Source organism: Siphateles boraxobius, unplaced genomic scaffold (genome assembly GCF_051911475.1).
Source record: "Siphateles boraxobius isolate OS27281-9 unplaced genomic scaffold, OSU_SipBor_1 12, whole genome shotgun sequence".
Classification (NCBI taxonomy): domain Eukaryota; kingdom Metazoa; phylum Chordata; class Actinopteri; order Cypriniformes; family Leuciscidae; genus Siphateles; species Siphateles boraxobius.
Window position 1 is genome coordinate 25,719,876 of NW_027508722.1, and position 16,426 is coordinate 25,736,301.

Genomic DNA, 16,426 nt, shown 5'->3' on the forward strand with positions numbered 1-16,426 from the left:
AAATGACATGAGGGAGATGACAATTTCAATAAGAGACCATTTACATAAATTAAATTTTGCATCAGAGGTGAAGCACTGAGGAGAAAGATAAACGGTTTACCTGCCATCAAGCTAGAAGAGCTGACCGGTGTGGAACTAGCAGCCATTCCTGCAGCCGGCGCTCCTCTGCCCTGGTCTTTAACTATGGGGTCTACACACAAAGAAACATACCATATGTGTTATCTCAAGATGAAGACAAATTATGACATGAAGTTTCCATCAACATGTACATTTATTCCATTTGAAGCAAGTTAAACAGTTCCATGACACCTTTCAACTTGCATCTGGCAACTTCACTCAAACCAAAAACTAGGGCTGCACGATATTGAAGAAAAATGCGATAACTCATTAAATAATGCGATATTCGATATGTGATACGATAATGCGAGTAAAATAATCTTAATTTATCTTTAAAATATATTTAAAATTATATAACCTACATACGTCTTTCACATTCTTTTGGTGACAAGAAAACATTCCTACAACTTCTGAAAGTGAACATCAGTGTTTTACTGTAGCATAAGAAGTGTTATTTTAATATCAGTGTAAATCACAGGGTTTAGAGTTTCAGGAAGGCCTACATTAGGTTTAGTAAACAACAGAAATTGAATAATCAAATGTAAACATAAAACACTGCTTAGTTTTCAGTGTATGAATTAAATATATCTAGTGGTCGGCCGATATTTGGCTTTTTTTAAAATATCGGCATCGGCCGATAAGTTTTTCTGATTGGCCGATGTGTTGGAAGCGGGACTTTTATTTTGACGGCGCTACGGACTTTTATTTTGACGGGCGGAGATGAGAACACAAGCACCTGAGAAGAGAACACAGCGCTCACTCACATTCTCCGTCTTCATTAGTTTACGATCTCTGTCAGTCAGATCTAATATTTTGTTAGACAGAACCGGTGGCTACAGAACTGGTCAAAGAAAGTAAATGGTATGCTAAAAAGTAATACGTTTGCTTTTATATTATTTGTAACCGAAAAGGCAAACAATCAGCCTAAAATACTTTCTCATTTACCGTCAACATTCAGCAAATGCGCATCTACATAATTTAAACAAATCTCTGAATATCTAATAAACATTTAATTTCACAAACCTTGCCGATTTAATCGAATCCAGCTGTGATATCTTGTGAAGTGTGCATTTATAGCCTGCATAAACGTGTTCCTGCGAGTGACGGTCCGTGCGCAGTGAGTGAATGCGAACAGAAGATCAGCTTCACAGGAGACGCGATCGAAACACCTTAAATCCTTCATTTTAAAATATGCTGTGCTATATCCAGTGGCCCACTGTGTCATATTCATGTCGTTTTCACTGTGTGCTGTATGTAAAATTAGCGTTACCTTGTCAAAAGTCAAAGTAAAAAAAGTCTTTATTTGAAAAAATATGATTATCAGTGATTACTGATTAATTACCAGATTACTGAGTGCCCTGTTACAGTGTTTACTTCCTTTTTATTCACATATTCATATATTTTTAAACAATTACTTTATTTGTGAAAAATTCTGTAATAGGATTGCAGATTCAAGAAGTTGCCATCTAGTATAGGGCCTAAGCATGTTTATTTTAAAGATTTTTATATATGTATTAAATTAATCAAATTTATTAAATATTGATTGTGTGTGTGTGTGTGTATATATATATATATATATATATATATATATATATATATATATAGGCTTTATATCGGCCATCCTGCTCTCTAAGATATCGGCATCGGCCATCAAAAAACCCATAACGGTCGACCACTAAATATATCCTGATTCTTTTTAAAGCTACAAAAGTTATTTAGCCAAGAGCAGTGAGTGATTTTCTCTTTGTCTTTTTCATGACCCCAGTTATTGCAAGCCGTTGCAACATGCAAATCGCGATATATGCATTTGCAATATTCCGATATATTGTGCAGCCCTACTAAAAACTATCTTTAACAAAAATTGTACTAACCCAGGGCTCAAAAATAAGGTTGGCCTGGGGCTAGTGTGAGTTTTAGACCATTTGTCAATTGCCCTATTGTGTTTTGTAGTTATAAAAGCTTTTATTTTAGTTGATCATTTACAAGTTTTTTTTTCTTATTTTCTTACTTTTTTTCGGCAATGACCAGGATAATTCACAAGAAAATAAAAGAGCAAAAGAAGGAGACATGTAAATGCAAAGTATTTGTCCTCTGCATTCAACTCATCGAAGTTAGTGCACACACATTAGGAGCAACAAGAAGTGAACACACTGAAAACCGTGAACACACACACCCAGAGCAGTGGGCACCTGGGGAGCGATTGGGGGTTAGGTGCCTTGCTCAAGGGCACCTCAGAAGTTTACTGCCAGCATTGAGAATCGAATGGGTTACAAGTCTAGCTCTCTAATTATAGGCCACAACTGCCCCTTTTTTATAGCTTTTTCATAAATTATGCAAAAAAAATGCAACAAAAAAATAAATTGGGCCAATTAGTTGGTACTAAAAAAATTAAACTGTTAAGGTATAGCTTTTCTTAAATACCGAGTACCAGGTTAATCCGGTTCTTGATGCGCTGTCCAAAAGGTGCACAGTTGCGTCCTCTTCATAAAAACACTGAGACATGGTGACCGGCGGCGCTGCTAATGCGATGGCTCTGAATCCACTTGTTGACACGAAAGGAGGAAAGAGCCACATATGGAAATATTTTGGATTAGGCTAATGTCACGCTGCCATAAGGGGCCATTCACATGCAAATTCGCAATTTCAAATGTAGGCGCAGGCAAGCCCGCTCATAATAAAAGCTTATTGCATACGGGAAACGGGTAAGCCGCGGGAAAGCAAGCGCTTGTGGAAAGAATTTGCACGCGCAATAAACGTGATATGTGAATGGCCTCTAAAGTGGTATCGGGTGCGGTTGTATCGGGGTATTTTTACGAGTACATGAGCACAGTATCGGACCGACACCAGAGTACTGGTATCAGCATTGGTGCATCCCTATTTATGTCATTAAAATTAGTCCGTCAGAAAAGCAGTTCTAGGCTTATTCTTGCCTGGATAACTCTTAGCAGGTTTAAAAAGCCCTTTTAAAATTAAATCTGAATGCAGTTTTGGATTAAATAAAAGTACAGTCAAGTCAAATAAAACACGTTTTATCTCCTGTATAGTTTGGTAACACTACAATAAGATACCATTCATTAAAATTACTTAATGCATTATCTAACATCAATAAATTGAGTGAACAATATATTTTTACAACATTACTTCATGTTTGTGAATGTTATTTAATACAAACACTTGATTGTTCATGTTTGTTCACTTCATTCATTGTGCATTAATGTTAACAGATAAAACTTTTGATTTTAAAAATGTGTTAGTACATTTTTAAATTAACCCCAAGGAGAATAATTGCTACAGTATATTATACATTATAAACTATTTTTTATTGTTAGGTCATTTTATCTAATCTTATTGTAAAGTGTTTTTAATACAGATGAACCATGATATACACTTTAATATATGTGACCTGATCCAGCAAAATGAGTCACAGTGCCCCAAATTTCAAAATTGAGATTTTTGTATTAATGGAAAGATGAGACCATAAGCTTTGATATCCTAAATGATATCCTAGTCAAAGTCATACCTTGAATGGTTGTAAATATATACACATTTGAATTATGGTCGTCTGCCCTCTTTTTCCAATTGAAAACCTGAGAAAATCGCAAAAAAAAGTTTTTGCCCGTTTTTTGTTGATATCTTTCAAAATCCATTGCATGTAAAGGGATAAACTATTTATTTTACAGCTTAATTTGACCAAACACATTTATTTATTTATATATATATATATATTAGTGCTGTGCGTTAAACGCGTTATTAACGGCGTTAACGCAAACACATTTTAACGGCGTCAATTTTTTTATCGCGAGATTAACGCTCTTTTTGGCCTAGCAAACTTTGTATTTTTTTCACATGCTGTTGCAACAACTAGTAACGTTAGAAAAACTACAACATCACACCGGATAGCTAGACCGGAAACAAAACAACAGGCACGCCGCACGTACTTGTTTGGGCTTGCGCGCCGGCCAAAGAGTAGTAGGCTAACGTTACGTTTTGAGTGGATGGCGCGAGCGCGAGACGCCGATCTAGAGACGTGCACTCTCAACGCAATAGAGTGCGGCGCGGGACTAGATTTGATGGCCGAGTGCGATGGCGGGCTCGAGCGGTAATGCACTCACTCTGTGTGCGGATACGGGAGAATAAAACGATTCGCGGGACTCCCGCAAACTAGAAATATATATGAATAAAACATAAAAACTAATACATTTTTATTCATATGTTGCAGAAAAGCAACAAGAACAACTAAAACAAAATAGAAACGATTTACAGGAGTTTCTTTTTATAACATGTTTGCAGCGTTGAGGGATGTAGCCAATCACAGACATATGAAGAAGCATCAAGAAGCATTTAAAATAGACTCCCCTCACCGCTCAAAACAGACTTTTTGTTCAGTGCTGAATTCTGTAAGCTGGCTTCTCAAATTATAACAAACAAAGTGTATATATTATGAAAGATGCATTGTGCAGTCAGCTTCACTGATAATAACAGATGTGTGAGATTGCGATGAACTGATGTCAGCTTTTTAGGAATTATTAAGGGAGCGCACTTTGCGCGCATTCAGTCATGCCAAACCATGCACTCAGTAGCCTGCTTGCTTTTATGTTATAACAGTGGTTTGTGTGTTAATGCTTTAATAACAAATAATTTATCAGGAGCATTTATGCAGATGTGTATGGTGGCGACACGTAGGCGAAAGTATTTGGAGGTAGCCTACAAAAAAAAGAGTGTATTTGCGGGCGGGAGCGGGACAACAATGTTGCGGGCGGGAGAAAGTAACATAGAAAATAGTTGAGAACATCAGTTATAACGACCCACGTATGAAAAAAATGGACGGGTTTAAATCGGGCTTGGGCTCATAATTACAGTTTATGTGTCGGGCCGGGCTCGGACACAATGCGCACGGGCTCGGGTCAGGCTTGATTTTTTGGGCCCGATCTAAGCTCTACAATGGATGACTTCAGACAGAAGCACATGGATACCACAGCTAAGAACAAACTTACTGCTGATCCACTTTTCCATGTTGATAAGAGCATTAAAATTAGAAAAAATAATGAGACAAATAGAAATCAAGGGACATTTAGAATAGATAAAAATGTGCGATTAATCGCGAGTTAACTATGGCATTAATGCGATTAATCGCGATTAAATATTTTAATCGTTTGACAGCACTAATATATATATATTTATATATATATATATATGGCTCTGAATCCATATATATAAATGCTATTAAAGGCTGAAGCTCAAATTATTTCAAAGTTTTTATTTGAATAAATAAAAGTACCTTTTACAAAAATCAGAAAGATTAAACAGAGGTGCTTAATTTTTGCTTGAGAGAGAGCCACTGAGAGAGTGTGTCTGACTGTCTGTGTGTGTGTGTCTGACTGTCTGTGTGTGTGTGTCTGACTGTCTGTGTGTGTGTGTCTGACTGTCTGTGTGTGTGTGTCTGACTGTCTGTGTGTGTGTGTCTGACTGTCTGTGTGTGTGTGTCTGACTGTCTGTGTGTGTGTGTCTGACTGTCTGTGTGTGTGTGTCTGACTGTCTGTGTGTGTGTGTCTGACTGTCTGTGTGTGTGTGTCTGACTGTCTGTGTGTGTGTGTCTGACTGTCTGTGTGTGTGTGTCTGACTGTCTGTGTGTGTGTGTCTGACTGTCTGTGTGTGTGTGTCTGACTGTCTGTGTGTGTGTGTCTGACTGTCTGTGTGTGTGTCTGACTGTCTGTGTGTGTGTGTGTCTGACTGTCTGTGTGTGTCTGACTGTCTGTGTGTGTGTGTGTCTGACTGTCTGTGTGTGTGTGTGTCTGACTGTCTGTGTGTGTGTGTGTCTGACTGTCTGTGTGTGTGTGTGTCTGACTGTCTGTGTGTGTGTGTGTCTGACTGTCTGTGTGTGTGTGTGTCTGACTGTCTGTGTGTGTGTGTGTCTGACTGTGTGTGTGTGTGTCTGACTGTCTGTGTGTGTGTCTGACTGTCTGTGTGTGTGTCTGACTGTCTGTGTGTGTGTCTGACTGTCTGTGTGTGTGTCTGACTGTCTGTGTGTGTGTCTGACTGTTGTCTGACTGTCTGTGTGTGTGTCTGACTGTTGTCTGACTGTCTGTGTGTGTGTCTGACTGTCTGTGTGCGTCTGACTGTTGTCTGACTGTCTGTGTGCGTCTGACTGTTGTCTGACTGTCTGTGTGCGTCTGACTGTTGTCTGACTGTCTGTGTGCGTCTGACTGTCTGTGTGCGTCTGACTGTCTGTGTGCGTCTGACTGTCTGTGTGCGTCTGACTGTCTGTGTGCGTCTGACTGTCTGTGTGCGTCTGACTGTCTGTGTGCGTCTGACTGTCTGTGTGCGTCTGACTGTCTGTGTGCGTCTGACTGTTGTCTGTCTGTGTGCGTCTGACTGTTGTCTGTCTGTGTGCGTCTGACTGTTGTCTGTCTGTGTGCGTCTGACTGTTGTCTGTCTGTGTGCGTCTGACTGTTGTCTGACTGTCTGTGTGCGTCTGACTGTTGTCTGACTGTCTGTGTGCGTCTGACTGTTGTCTGACTGTCTGTGTGCGTCTGACTGCTGTCTGACTGTCTGTGTGCGTCTGACTGCTGTCTGACTGTCTGTGTGCGTCTGACTGCTGTCTGACTGTCTGTGTGCGTCTGACTGCTGTCTGACTGTCTGTGTGCGTCTGACTGCTGTCTGACTGTCTGACTGCTGTCTGACTGTCTGTGTGCGTCTGACTGCTGTCTGACTGTCTGACTGCTGTCTGACTGTCTGTGTGCGTCTGACTGCTGTCTGACTGCTGTCTGACTGTCTGTGTGCGTCTGACTGCTGTCTGACTGTCTGACTGCTGTCTGACTGTCTGTGTGCGTCTGACTGCTGTCTGACTGTCTGACTGCTGTCTGACTGTCTGTGTGCGTCTGACTGCTGTCTGACTGTCTGACTGCTGTCTGACCGTCTGTGTGCGTCTGACTGCTGTCTGACTGTCTGACTGCTGTCTGACTGTCTGACTGCTGTCTGACTGTCTGTGTGCGTCTGACTGCTGTCTGACTGTCTGACTGCTGTCTGACTGTCTGACTGCTGTCTGACTGTCTGACTGCTGTCTGACTGTCTGACTGCTGTCTGACTGCTGTCTGACTGTCTGACTGCTGTCTGACCGTCTGTGTGCGTCTGACTGTTGTCTGACCGTCTGACTGTTGTCTGACCGTCTGTGTGCGTCTGACTGTTGTCTGACCGTCTGACTGTTGTCTGACCGTCTGTGTGCGTCTGACTTGTCTGACCGTCTGTGTGCGTCTGACTGTTGTCTGACCGTCTGTGTGCGTCTGACTGTTGTCTGACCGTCTGTGTGCGTCTGACTGTTGTCTGACCGTCTGTGTGCGCCTGACTGTTGTCTGACCGTCTGTGTGCGCCTGACTGTTGTCTGACCGTCTGTGTGCGCCTGACTGTTGTCTGACCGTCTGTGTGCGTCTGACTGTTGTCTGACCGTCTGTGTGCGTCTGACTGTTGTCTGACCGTCTGTGTGCGTCTGACTGTTGTCTGACCGTCTGTGTGCGTCTGACTGTTGTCTGACCGTCTGTGTGCGTCTGACTGTTGTCTGACCGTCTGTGTGCGTCTGACTGTTGTCTGACCGTCTGTGTGCGTCTGACTGCTGTCTGACTGTCTGACTGCTGTGTGACCGTCTGTGTGCGTCTGACTGCTGTCTGACTGTCTGACTGCTGTCTGACCGTCTGTGTGCGTCTGACTGCTGTCTGACCGTCTGACTGCTGTCTGACCGTCTGTGTGCGTCTGACTGCTGTCTGACCGTCTGACTGCTGTCTGACCGTCTGACTGCTGTCTGACCGTCTGTGTGCGTCTGACTGCTGTCTGAGCGTCTGACTGCTGTCTGACTGTCTGACTGCTGTCTGACCGTCTGACTGCTGTCTGACTGCTGTCTGACTGCTGTCTGACTGTCTGACTGCTGTCTGACTGCTGTCTGACTGTCTGACTGCTGTCTGACTGCTGTCTGACTGTCTGACTGCTGTCTGACTGCTGTCTGACTGTCTGACTGCTGTCTGACTGTCTGACTGCTGTCTGACTGTCTGACTGCTGTCTGACTGTCTGACTGCTGTCTGACCGTCTGTGTGCGTCTGACTGTTGTCTGACCGTCTGACTGTTGTCTGACCGTCTGTGTGCGTCTGACTGTTGTCTGACCGTCTGTGTGCGTCTGACTGTTGTCTGACCGTCTGTGTGCGTCTGACCGTCTGACTGCTGTCTGACCGTCTGACTGCTGTCTGACCGTCTGACTGCTGTCTGACCGTCTGACTGCTGTCTGACCGTCTGACTGCTGTCTGACTGCTGTCTGACTGCTGTCTGACTGTCTGACTGCTGTCTGACTGTCTGACCGTCTGTGTGCGTCTGACTGCTGTCTGACTGTCTGACTGCTGTCTGACTGCTGTCTGACTGCTGTCTGACTGCTGTCTGACTGCTGTCTGACTGCTGTCTGACTGCTGTCTGACTGCTGTCTGACTGCTGTCTGACTGCTGTCTGACTGCTGTCTGACTGCTGTCTGACTGCTGTCTGACTGCTGTCTGACCGTCTGTGTGCGTCTGACTGCTGTCTGACCGTCTGTGTGCGTCTGACTGCTGTCTGACCGTCTGTGTGCGTCTGACTGCTGTCTGACCGTCTGTGTGCGTCTGACTGCTGTCTGACCGTCTGTGTGCGTCTGACTGCTGTCTGACCGTCTGTGTGCGTCTGACTGCTGTCTGACCGTCTGTGTGCGTCTGACTGCTGTCTGACCGTCTGTGTGCGTCTGACTGCTGTCTGACCGTCTGTGTGCGTCTGACTGCTGTCTGACCGTCTGTGTGCGTCTGACTGCTGTCTGACCGTCTGTGTGCGTCTGACTGCTGTCTGACCGTCTGTGTGCGTCTGACTGCTGTCTGACCGTCTGTGTGCGTCTGACTGCTGTCTGACCGTCTGTGTGCGTCTGACTGCTGTCTGACCGTCTGTGTGCGTCTGACTGCTGTCTGACCGTCTGTGTGCGTCTGACTGCTGTCTGACCGTCTGTGTGCGTCTGACTGCTGTCTGACCGTCTGTGTGCGTCTGACTGCTGTCTGACCGTCTGTGTGCGTCTGACTGCTGTCTGACCGTCTGTGTGCGTCTGACTGCTGTCTGACCGTCTGTGTGCGTCTGACTGCTGTCTGACCGTCTGTGTGCGTCTGACTGCTGTCTGACCGTCTGTGTGCGTCTGACTGCTGTCTGACCGTCTCTGTGCGTCTGACTGTTGTCTGACCGTCTCTGTGCGTCTGACTGTTGTCTGACCGTCTCTGTGCGTCTGACTGTTGTCTGACCGTCTCTGTGCGTCTGACCGTCTCTGTGCGTCTGACCGTCTCTGTGCGTCTGACCGTCTCTGTGCGTCTGACCGTCTCTGTGCGTCTGACCGTCTCTGTGCGTCTGACCGTCTCTGTGCGTCTGACCGTCTCTGTGCGTCTGACCGTCTCTGTGCGTCTGACCGTCTCTGTGCGTCTGACCGTCTCTGTGCGTCTGACCGTCTCTGTGCGTCTGACCGTCTCTGTGCGTCTGACCGTCTCTGTGCGTCTGACCGTCTCTGTGCGTCTGACCGTCTCTGTGCGTCTGACCGTCTCTGTGCGTCTGACCGTCTCTGTGCGTCTGACCGTCTCTGTGCGTCTGACCGTCTCTGTGCGTCTGACCGTCTCTGTGCGTCTGACCGTCTCTGTGCGTCTGACCGTCTCTGTGCGTCTGACCGTCTCTGTGCGTCTGACCGTCTCTGTGCGTCTGACCGTCTCTGTGCGTCTGACCGTCTCTGTGCGTCTGACCGTCTCTGTGCGTCTGACCGTCTCTGTGCGTCTGACCGTCTCTGTGCGTCTGACCGTCTCTGTGCGTCTGACTGTCTCTGTGCGTCTGACTGTCTGAGTGAGTGAGTGAGTGAGAGAGAGAGAGAGAGAGGCAGAGAGACAAGGAAACAGAGATCAAATAATGCAAGTCTATGCAATCATATCTTTGTAAATAGCTACACTCATTTACATTTGCACTCACTCACATCCATACACAGTAAATACACTCACTCAGATTCAAATGTGACATTAAATTCACCTTTGAGCTCTTCACCTTTCTTCTAAGCTGGGCAGGGAGAGGGACAACTTTCTCAACTGGCGGTTTTGGGCAAATCTCACGGATATTTTTGTACAAATAAAGGCCATTGCACACAGAGTCTGAAATTCGCATCTGAAATTTGTGCACGTTAAAAAATTTTTTCGAACTTCACGTTATGTCAATCACGTTTGCACACTGTCTAAGAAACTTTCATCCGTCATATAAAAGTTTTTCACATCCGTAGCAAGCAGTTTGAATGGTGCTTTGACAATTAGGAGCCACCGAATCAATATGAAATGTGCAATGGCCAGGGGGCTTGATAACGCTTTGGCAACTTTGCTCTCTTTTGACAGCGACATTCCTCAAATTAATAATATTTAATCTTTCTGAGGACATCTGCTAGCTTGACAGGAAGGTGGCTTGACCAATCGCGTGCCGGTCAGTCGAAACGGCTTTCCATCGACAAATGATCAGCATTTGTATACATTTCTGAGCTTTTTGATTGGTTCTACACAACGTGTAACACCATTTGGAGAGCAGACATTGTGACGTTTCAGGGGATACCTGGGAAATGCTCAGAGATGAGATAGGAGTTGAGAAAAGCAATGTTCATTTCCAGCAAATTTAGTAAAACTTTGTAAACATTAATAGTAATTGAAATACTTTACTCAATTATCTGGACTACGAAACTTTGGGAGATTATTTTTGAATGTCTGTTCTTTGAAATTAGCACAAAAAAAACTAACAAAAAAAAAACTATTATTTCATTGTTTTTCCACATAATCGGCCCATATCTTAAAATGGAACGTTGAGACTTCCGACTCATTTCGCCAGATCGGGTCACATATGTAAATTTAATCTAAATTAAGCTTTGGCACCAAAATTGGTACCGAGAACCGTGAACTTTTACTGGTATTGGTACCGAATACTGAAATTTTCGTACCGTGACAACACTAGGGTTAATGCAAGTAAAATGTGAAGAGGAGTATAACAGCTGATTAATACCATTATTTTTGAGCTCCCCAATCAGTTTCTAGTCCCAAATGAAATCACCATGAGGAAGAAAAAATTAATTAGAACATATCACCATTTATTTCTGATCAAATAGCTTTGTAGAATGCAGGTCCATAAATTCATTGATTTATTCAACTGTATATAAAAGGACATGCAAGCAAAAACGGGCATCAAACTCACAGACTGGAAAGCATTCACAGGTTTCCAGGGAGTCAATTTTGAAAGTGCTAAACTCTGGGAACTCACAGAAGTAAGGGTGGTCCATGGCCTCGCGGGCAGTCAGTCGGGCCTGGTGGTCATAACGTAGCAGCTTGTCCAGAAAATCCAGAGCCTCTGTACTGACCAGGTGCTGATTCTCACTGTGCACAAACCTTTCCCATCTTTTCCGGGAGTGTCTGGGTGAATGAGTGAGATGTTAAAATTGTATAAATATGACCACACACACAGATTAAGTTTTATAACTAAAAATTAAAGAACTATTGAGGGAATAAAAAAAAAAAGAATACTTGTTTTAATCAACTAGATAAAAAGTCTGTCAATCCTGTATTAAATTCATACCTGCCCAAAATGTCATTGAAGCGTGGGTCCAGCTCAATGTTATATTTGTCAATGTAATCATACAGGTCCTCTGTTCCCAGAACCTTTGCAATCCGAACCAACTAAACAGAAAAACAAGATCACATCAATAAACTCTTCACAACAGACATTAACCAGCATTATAAAAGTAGTTTTTCCAAAACAGCAGGATTATGAATTCATCTGTCAGGTATAATGTGAATGACTGGACATCACTGATATTTGTTTAGAATAAACAAGTTGAGGCTAAAAATCAATTAATAAATGGTAGACCTGGTCATAGTTGTCATGTCCATGGAAAAACGGTTCCTTCCTGAAGATCATACTGGCCAGCATGCATCCAAGACTCCACATATCCAGACTGTAGTCATACATCTGGAGAGACCAAAACATTTATTTTACCAACTCAAAAATATCAACTGGAATTGTCATTAAATGTGAAAACCACAATTAAAACCCTTAAGTAGAGATGTCAATGATTAATCACTAAACGATTAATCGGCATTACTAATTCAATTGTGGATTCATACATTTCAAACACAAATGTGTTCAGTAATCATGCAATGTCCACCACAAAAACCCTGATCTTATATTAATGTAAAATATGATATTGTGCGGCAACAGTATCTGTTAATGGACATCATTGCATGCAAGAAGCAGACAAATCGTACCGCAAGATTCGATTAGCCAGATTCTATGTTGCTCCAAAAAAAATTTATTCTGCACATGCCAAGATACGTAATAATTTGTGTCGTTGTGTGTAGTACCGATTGATTGATTGTTAATAACCTTGAATATTGACATCCCTTATCTTAAGAGACTAACCTGATAATCCACAAGTAGTTCAGGGCCTTTAAAATATCGGGAAGCCACACGCACATTGTACTCCTGGTTTGGGTGGTAAAACTCAGCCAATCCCCAATCAATCAAACGAAGCTTTAAAGGAAAAATGCATATTCAACCAATCAAAAACTGGACTCAATCTATATACACATTAAAATTGCCATCAACTACTCACCCTTATGTCATTCCAAACCCATAATAAATTCATTCATCTTTGGAACACAAATGAAGATTTCATTAATGAAATCTTTGAGATTTCAGTCCCTCCATTGACAGTCCACGCAACTACAACTTTGTTGATCTCTCATAAAGAGATCATAAAAAGTATCCATTGAATAGAGTGGTTTAGTCCAAATTAAATTTTGGTTTTTATTCACATATAAAAATTCATCAGTAAACATAAAAAGAAGCTCAACCATAGGCACGAGAACAAACCACACTGGTTCTTGCGGAAGCTCAAACAGGCTGTGCAGCACACGAAAATGAACCTCATTGGTCCTCGCACATTAAGCATGTTTGAGCTTGTTTTCCATATCTGATATGTGCTGTTGATAAATGTTTATATGTGAATAAAAACTTAAAATTCAATCAGTTCATCATTGAAAGCGACTGTGTCTCTTTAGAAAATTTGGACTAAACCACTAAATTCACAAAAGGGATGTTCACTTTTTCTTTTTTCCCTAACCGACAACCAAAGCTCTTTAACCGATCATTAACTGCTAACCGAAAAGACTGTTAAATTACATTAGAATGGATCAGGGTCTGTGACCAATTAAAAATTACAAAATTTGTTTTCCATGGGTTGACTTTTACACGCGCAAACAGCAGCATAAATAACAGAGGAACATGAGGATTCATCGTCACATCACGCACCTGCAGCGCTTCTGTGAACGGAGAAAAACAGAATAAAATCATATATATATAAAGGAATAAGTACACTAAATATATGTTTTACTTAAATTAACAAGACGAAAAGGAAACTGCAAGTAGTATATGCTGAGTTTCAGTTCATTTTTGTGAAGCGCTCCACAAACAAGTTCACGGAAAGGAAACCAAGACAGCATAAATCACATCCTGTTTGTTTGTTTTTATATTTTACAAAAACACATTTTATTTTTATGGTGTGTACACAAATAAAAATAAACCTTTTACAGTTCCGAATGACATCTTACTCTTAATCAGCATGACCAGAGTATTTTAAGTTGTTTCCACTGTCATAAGGAAACATTTCAAGTATCTCGCAGACGCCTCGCCCACATACACAACATATAAGTTCTAGCATTGCTAACTTGACATCGCATCCTGTTAAAAAATTTAATAAAATCCAGTCAACCAAACATATAAAGTTACACTGCTCCATTTAAATAGTTCTTAGTACAATTTGTGCCATTCAGCGTGCCCTGTAGTAGCCTGGTTAAAACCAGGCCCTTCTCAGTCGTAACTGAGTTAGGGTCTGGGGAAGGTTCATTCACAGCTCATTTCCAAAGGGGCGTCACCAACGGACGTCGCACAAATGCCTCTGTAAGCATTTGGTTAGACCTTAAAACCAATCAGATCGACCGTCATGTTGTAAAGCCCACCTCAACGTTTGTGATTGGTGCCTCGATTTGGAAAGATTGGAAATGAGCTTAAATGGGCTCTTCCCCAGACTAACTTGCAGAGCAAGTCTAAATTTCCCGAATGTTCGTCTGGGTTTTCCCAGGCTAGCCCTGTAGAGTTATACCAAAAGCACTTTGCGCATGTGAAGAATTGCTTTACGCCAATATTAGAACGTGAATGAAGTATAAAGCCTAGTTTCCATAAATAATAGATTAGCAGAGCAAATCTAAATTTGCCAGAAGTACGTCTGGGTTTTCCCAGGCTAGCCCTGTAGAGTTATACCAAAAGCACTTTGCGCATGTGAAGAATTGCTTTACGCCAATATTAGAACGCGAATGAAGTATAAAGCCTAGTTTCCATAAATAATAGATTAGCATGCAAATACATCGCAAATATGAAAACATTTGGATTTGTGCCGAATGAGAGAGATAGGCTACGTTAGCCCAACATCGGTTTGAGTTTTGCTTTAAATTATTTTGTTTTGGCTTAATGTTCATATTTATTATATAATTAAAATTTTTATTCTCTTCTGAATACTTGTACTTTTTGACCCGTTTAACTAAATATGTTAATTATTAACTAATATTAGTTAATTATTAGTTAATCAGTTAATTATGAGAATCCCTAATTCATATGGATTAGTTTAACAAAATCTCTTAAATGGTTAGTTCACCCAAAAATGAAAATTATGTCATTAATGACTCACCCTCATGTCGTTCCAAGCCCGTAAGACCTCCATTCATCTTCGGAACACAGTGTAAGATATTTTAGATTTAGTCCGAGAGTTTTCTGTCCCTCCATTGAAAATCTATGTGCGGTATACTGTCCTTGTCCAGAAAGGAAATAAAGACATCATCAAAGTAGTCCACGTGACCTCAGTGAGTTAGTTAGAATTTTTTGAAGCATCGAAAATACATTTTGTTCCAAAAATAACAAAACCGATGACTTTATTCAGCATTGTATTCTCTTCCGGTTCTGTTGTCAATCCGCGTTCACGAGGCCAGTGACGCTGCTGACGTAAGACGCTGCTGACGTGTTATCTGGTGCGTCCGTGTATTCGGGTTCAAATAAATATGTCTGGTTAAAAAAAAATGTAAGTCTTCCCCTGTGTCGAAATCCTTAGATATGTTTGCAAAGATTGTTTTGTTTACAGCGTGCGTCTTCCTCAGACTGTAAACGAAGCTCGGGCGCACCAGATAACACGTCAGCAGCGTCTTACGTCAGCGGACTCATGACGCGGATTGACAACAGAACCGGAAGAGAATACAATGCTGAATAAAGTCGTCGTTTTTGTTATTTTTGGAACAAAATGTATTTTCGATGCTTCAAAAAATTCTAACTAACCCACTGAGGTCACATGGACTACTTTGATGATGTCTTTATTGCCTTTCTGGACAAGGACAGTATACCGTACATAGATTTTCAATGGAGGGACAAAAAACTCTCGGACTGAATCTAAAATATCTTAAACTGTGTTCCGAAGATGAACGGAGGTCTTACGGGCTTGGAACGACATGAGGGTGAGTCATTAATGACATAATTTTCATTTCTGGGTGAACTAACCCTTTAATGAACGTTTTGAAGCTTGAAAGTGGTAGTTTCGTAGACGGTTAATGGAGGGACAGAAATCTCTCAAATTACATTGAAAATATATTCATTTGTCTTTTGAAGATGAACGAAAGTCTTAAGGGGTTGGAATGACATGAGGGCGAGTAAATTATGACTTTTTGGGTGAACTTACCCTTTAACATTCAAAAGTTTGGCATCAGTAAGATTCTTTTTTTTTTTTAAGAAATTGATACTTTCAGCAAGGACACATGAAATTGATCAGAAGTGACAGTAAAGACTTATACATTGTTAAACACTTTCAAATATATGTTGATCTTTTGAACTTTCTAATAAAAGTATTGTAAAAGCACCATTGTTTTAAAAAAAAACTGTTTAAAAACAGTTTTAAACAATGATAAATGTTTCTTGAGCACCAAATCAGCATATTAATAGAGATGCACCGATTGCAATTTTTTGGCCAATTCCAATTTTCTTTCTAACTATAACTGACAGCATATACAAACAAAAACCTACTTTCTTCAATGCAAAATTTTATTTTCTTAAAACACGTAAAAAGAAATAAAATTAGAACAAATAAACAAATTGCAAACACAAAATGCAATAGAATTAAGAGATATGAAATAAACACTGCTTTAAGTCTGACACTAGGTATTCATGTAAG

At 41.6% G+C, this 16,426-nt stretch overlaps 1 protein-coding gene across 8 annotated transcripts in view; it reads right to left on the reverse strand.

The window, feature by feature from the left end:
- csnk2a1 (casein kinase 2, alpha 1 polypeptide) overlaps positions 1-16,426 on the reverse strand; it is a 29,159-nt gene that overhangs the window by 1,548 nt on the left and 11,185 nt on the right. For all 8 annotated transcript variants that reach the window (XM_077215738.1, XM_077215772.1, XM_077215755.1 and 5 more), the window contains exons 10-14: positions 12,580-12,690; positions 12,028-12,129; positions 11,737-11,837; positions 11,425-11,573; positions 101-190 (exon numbers count right to left, since the gene is read on the reverse strand). In XM_077215738.1, the coding sequence (XP_077071853.1) occupies positions 101-190; positions 11,425-11,573; positions 11,737-11,837; positions 12,028-12,129; positions 12,580-12,690 (553 nt within the window). The remainder of the gene's footprint in view (positions 1-100; positions 191-11,424; positions 11,574-11,736; positions 11,838-12,027; positions 12,130-12,579; positions 12,691-16,426) is intronic.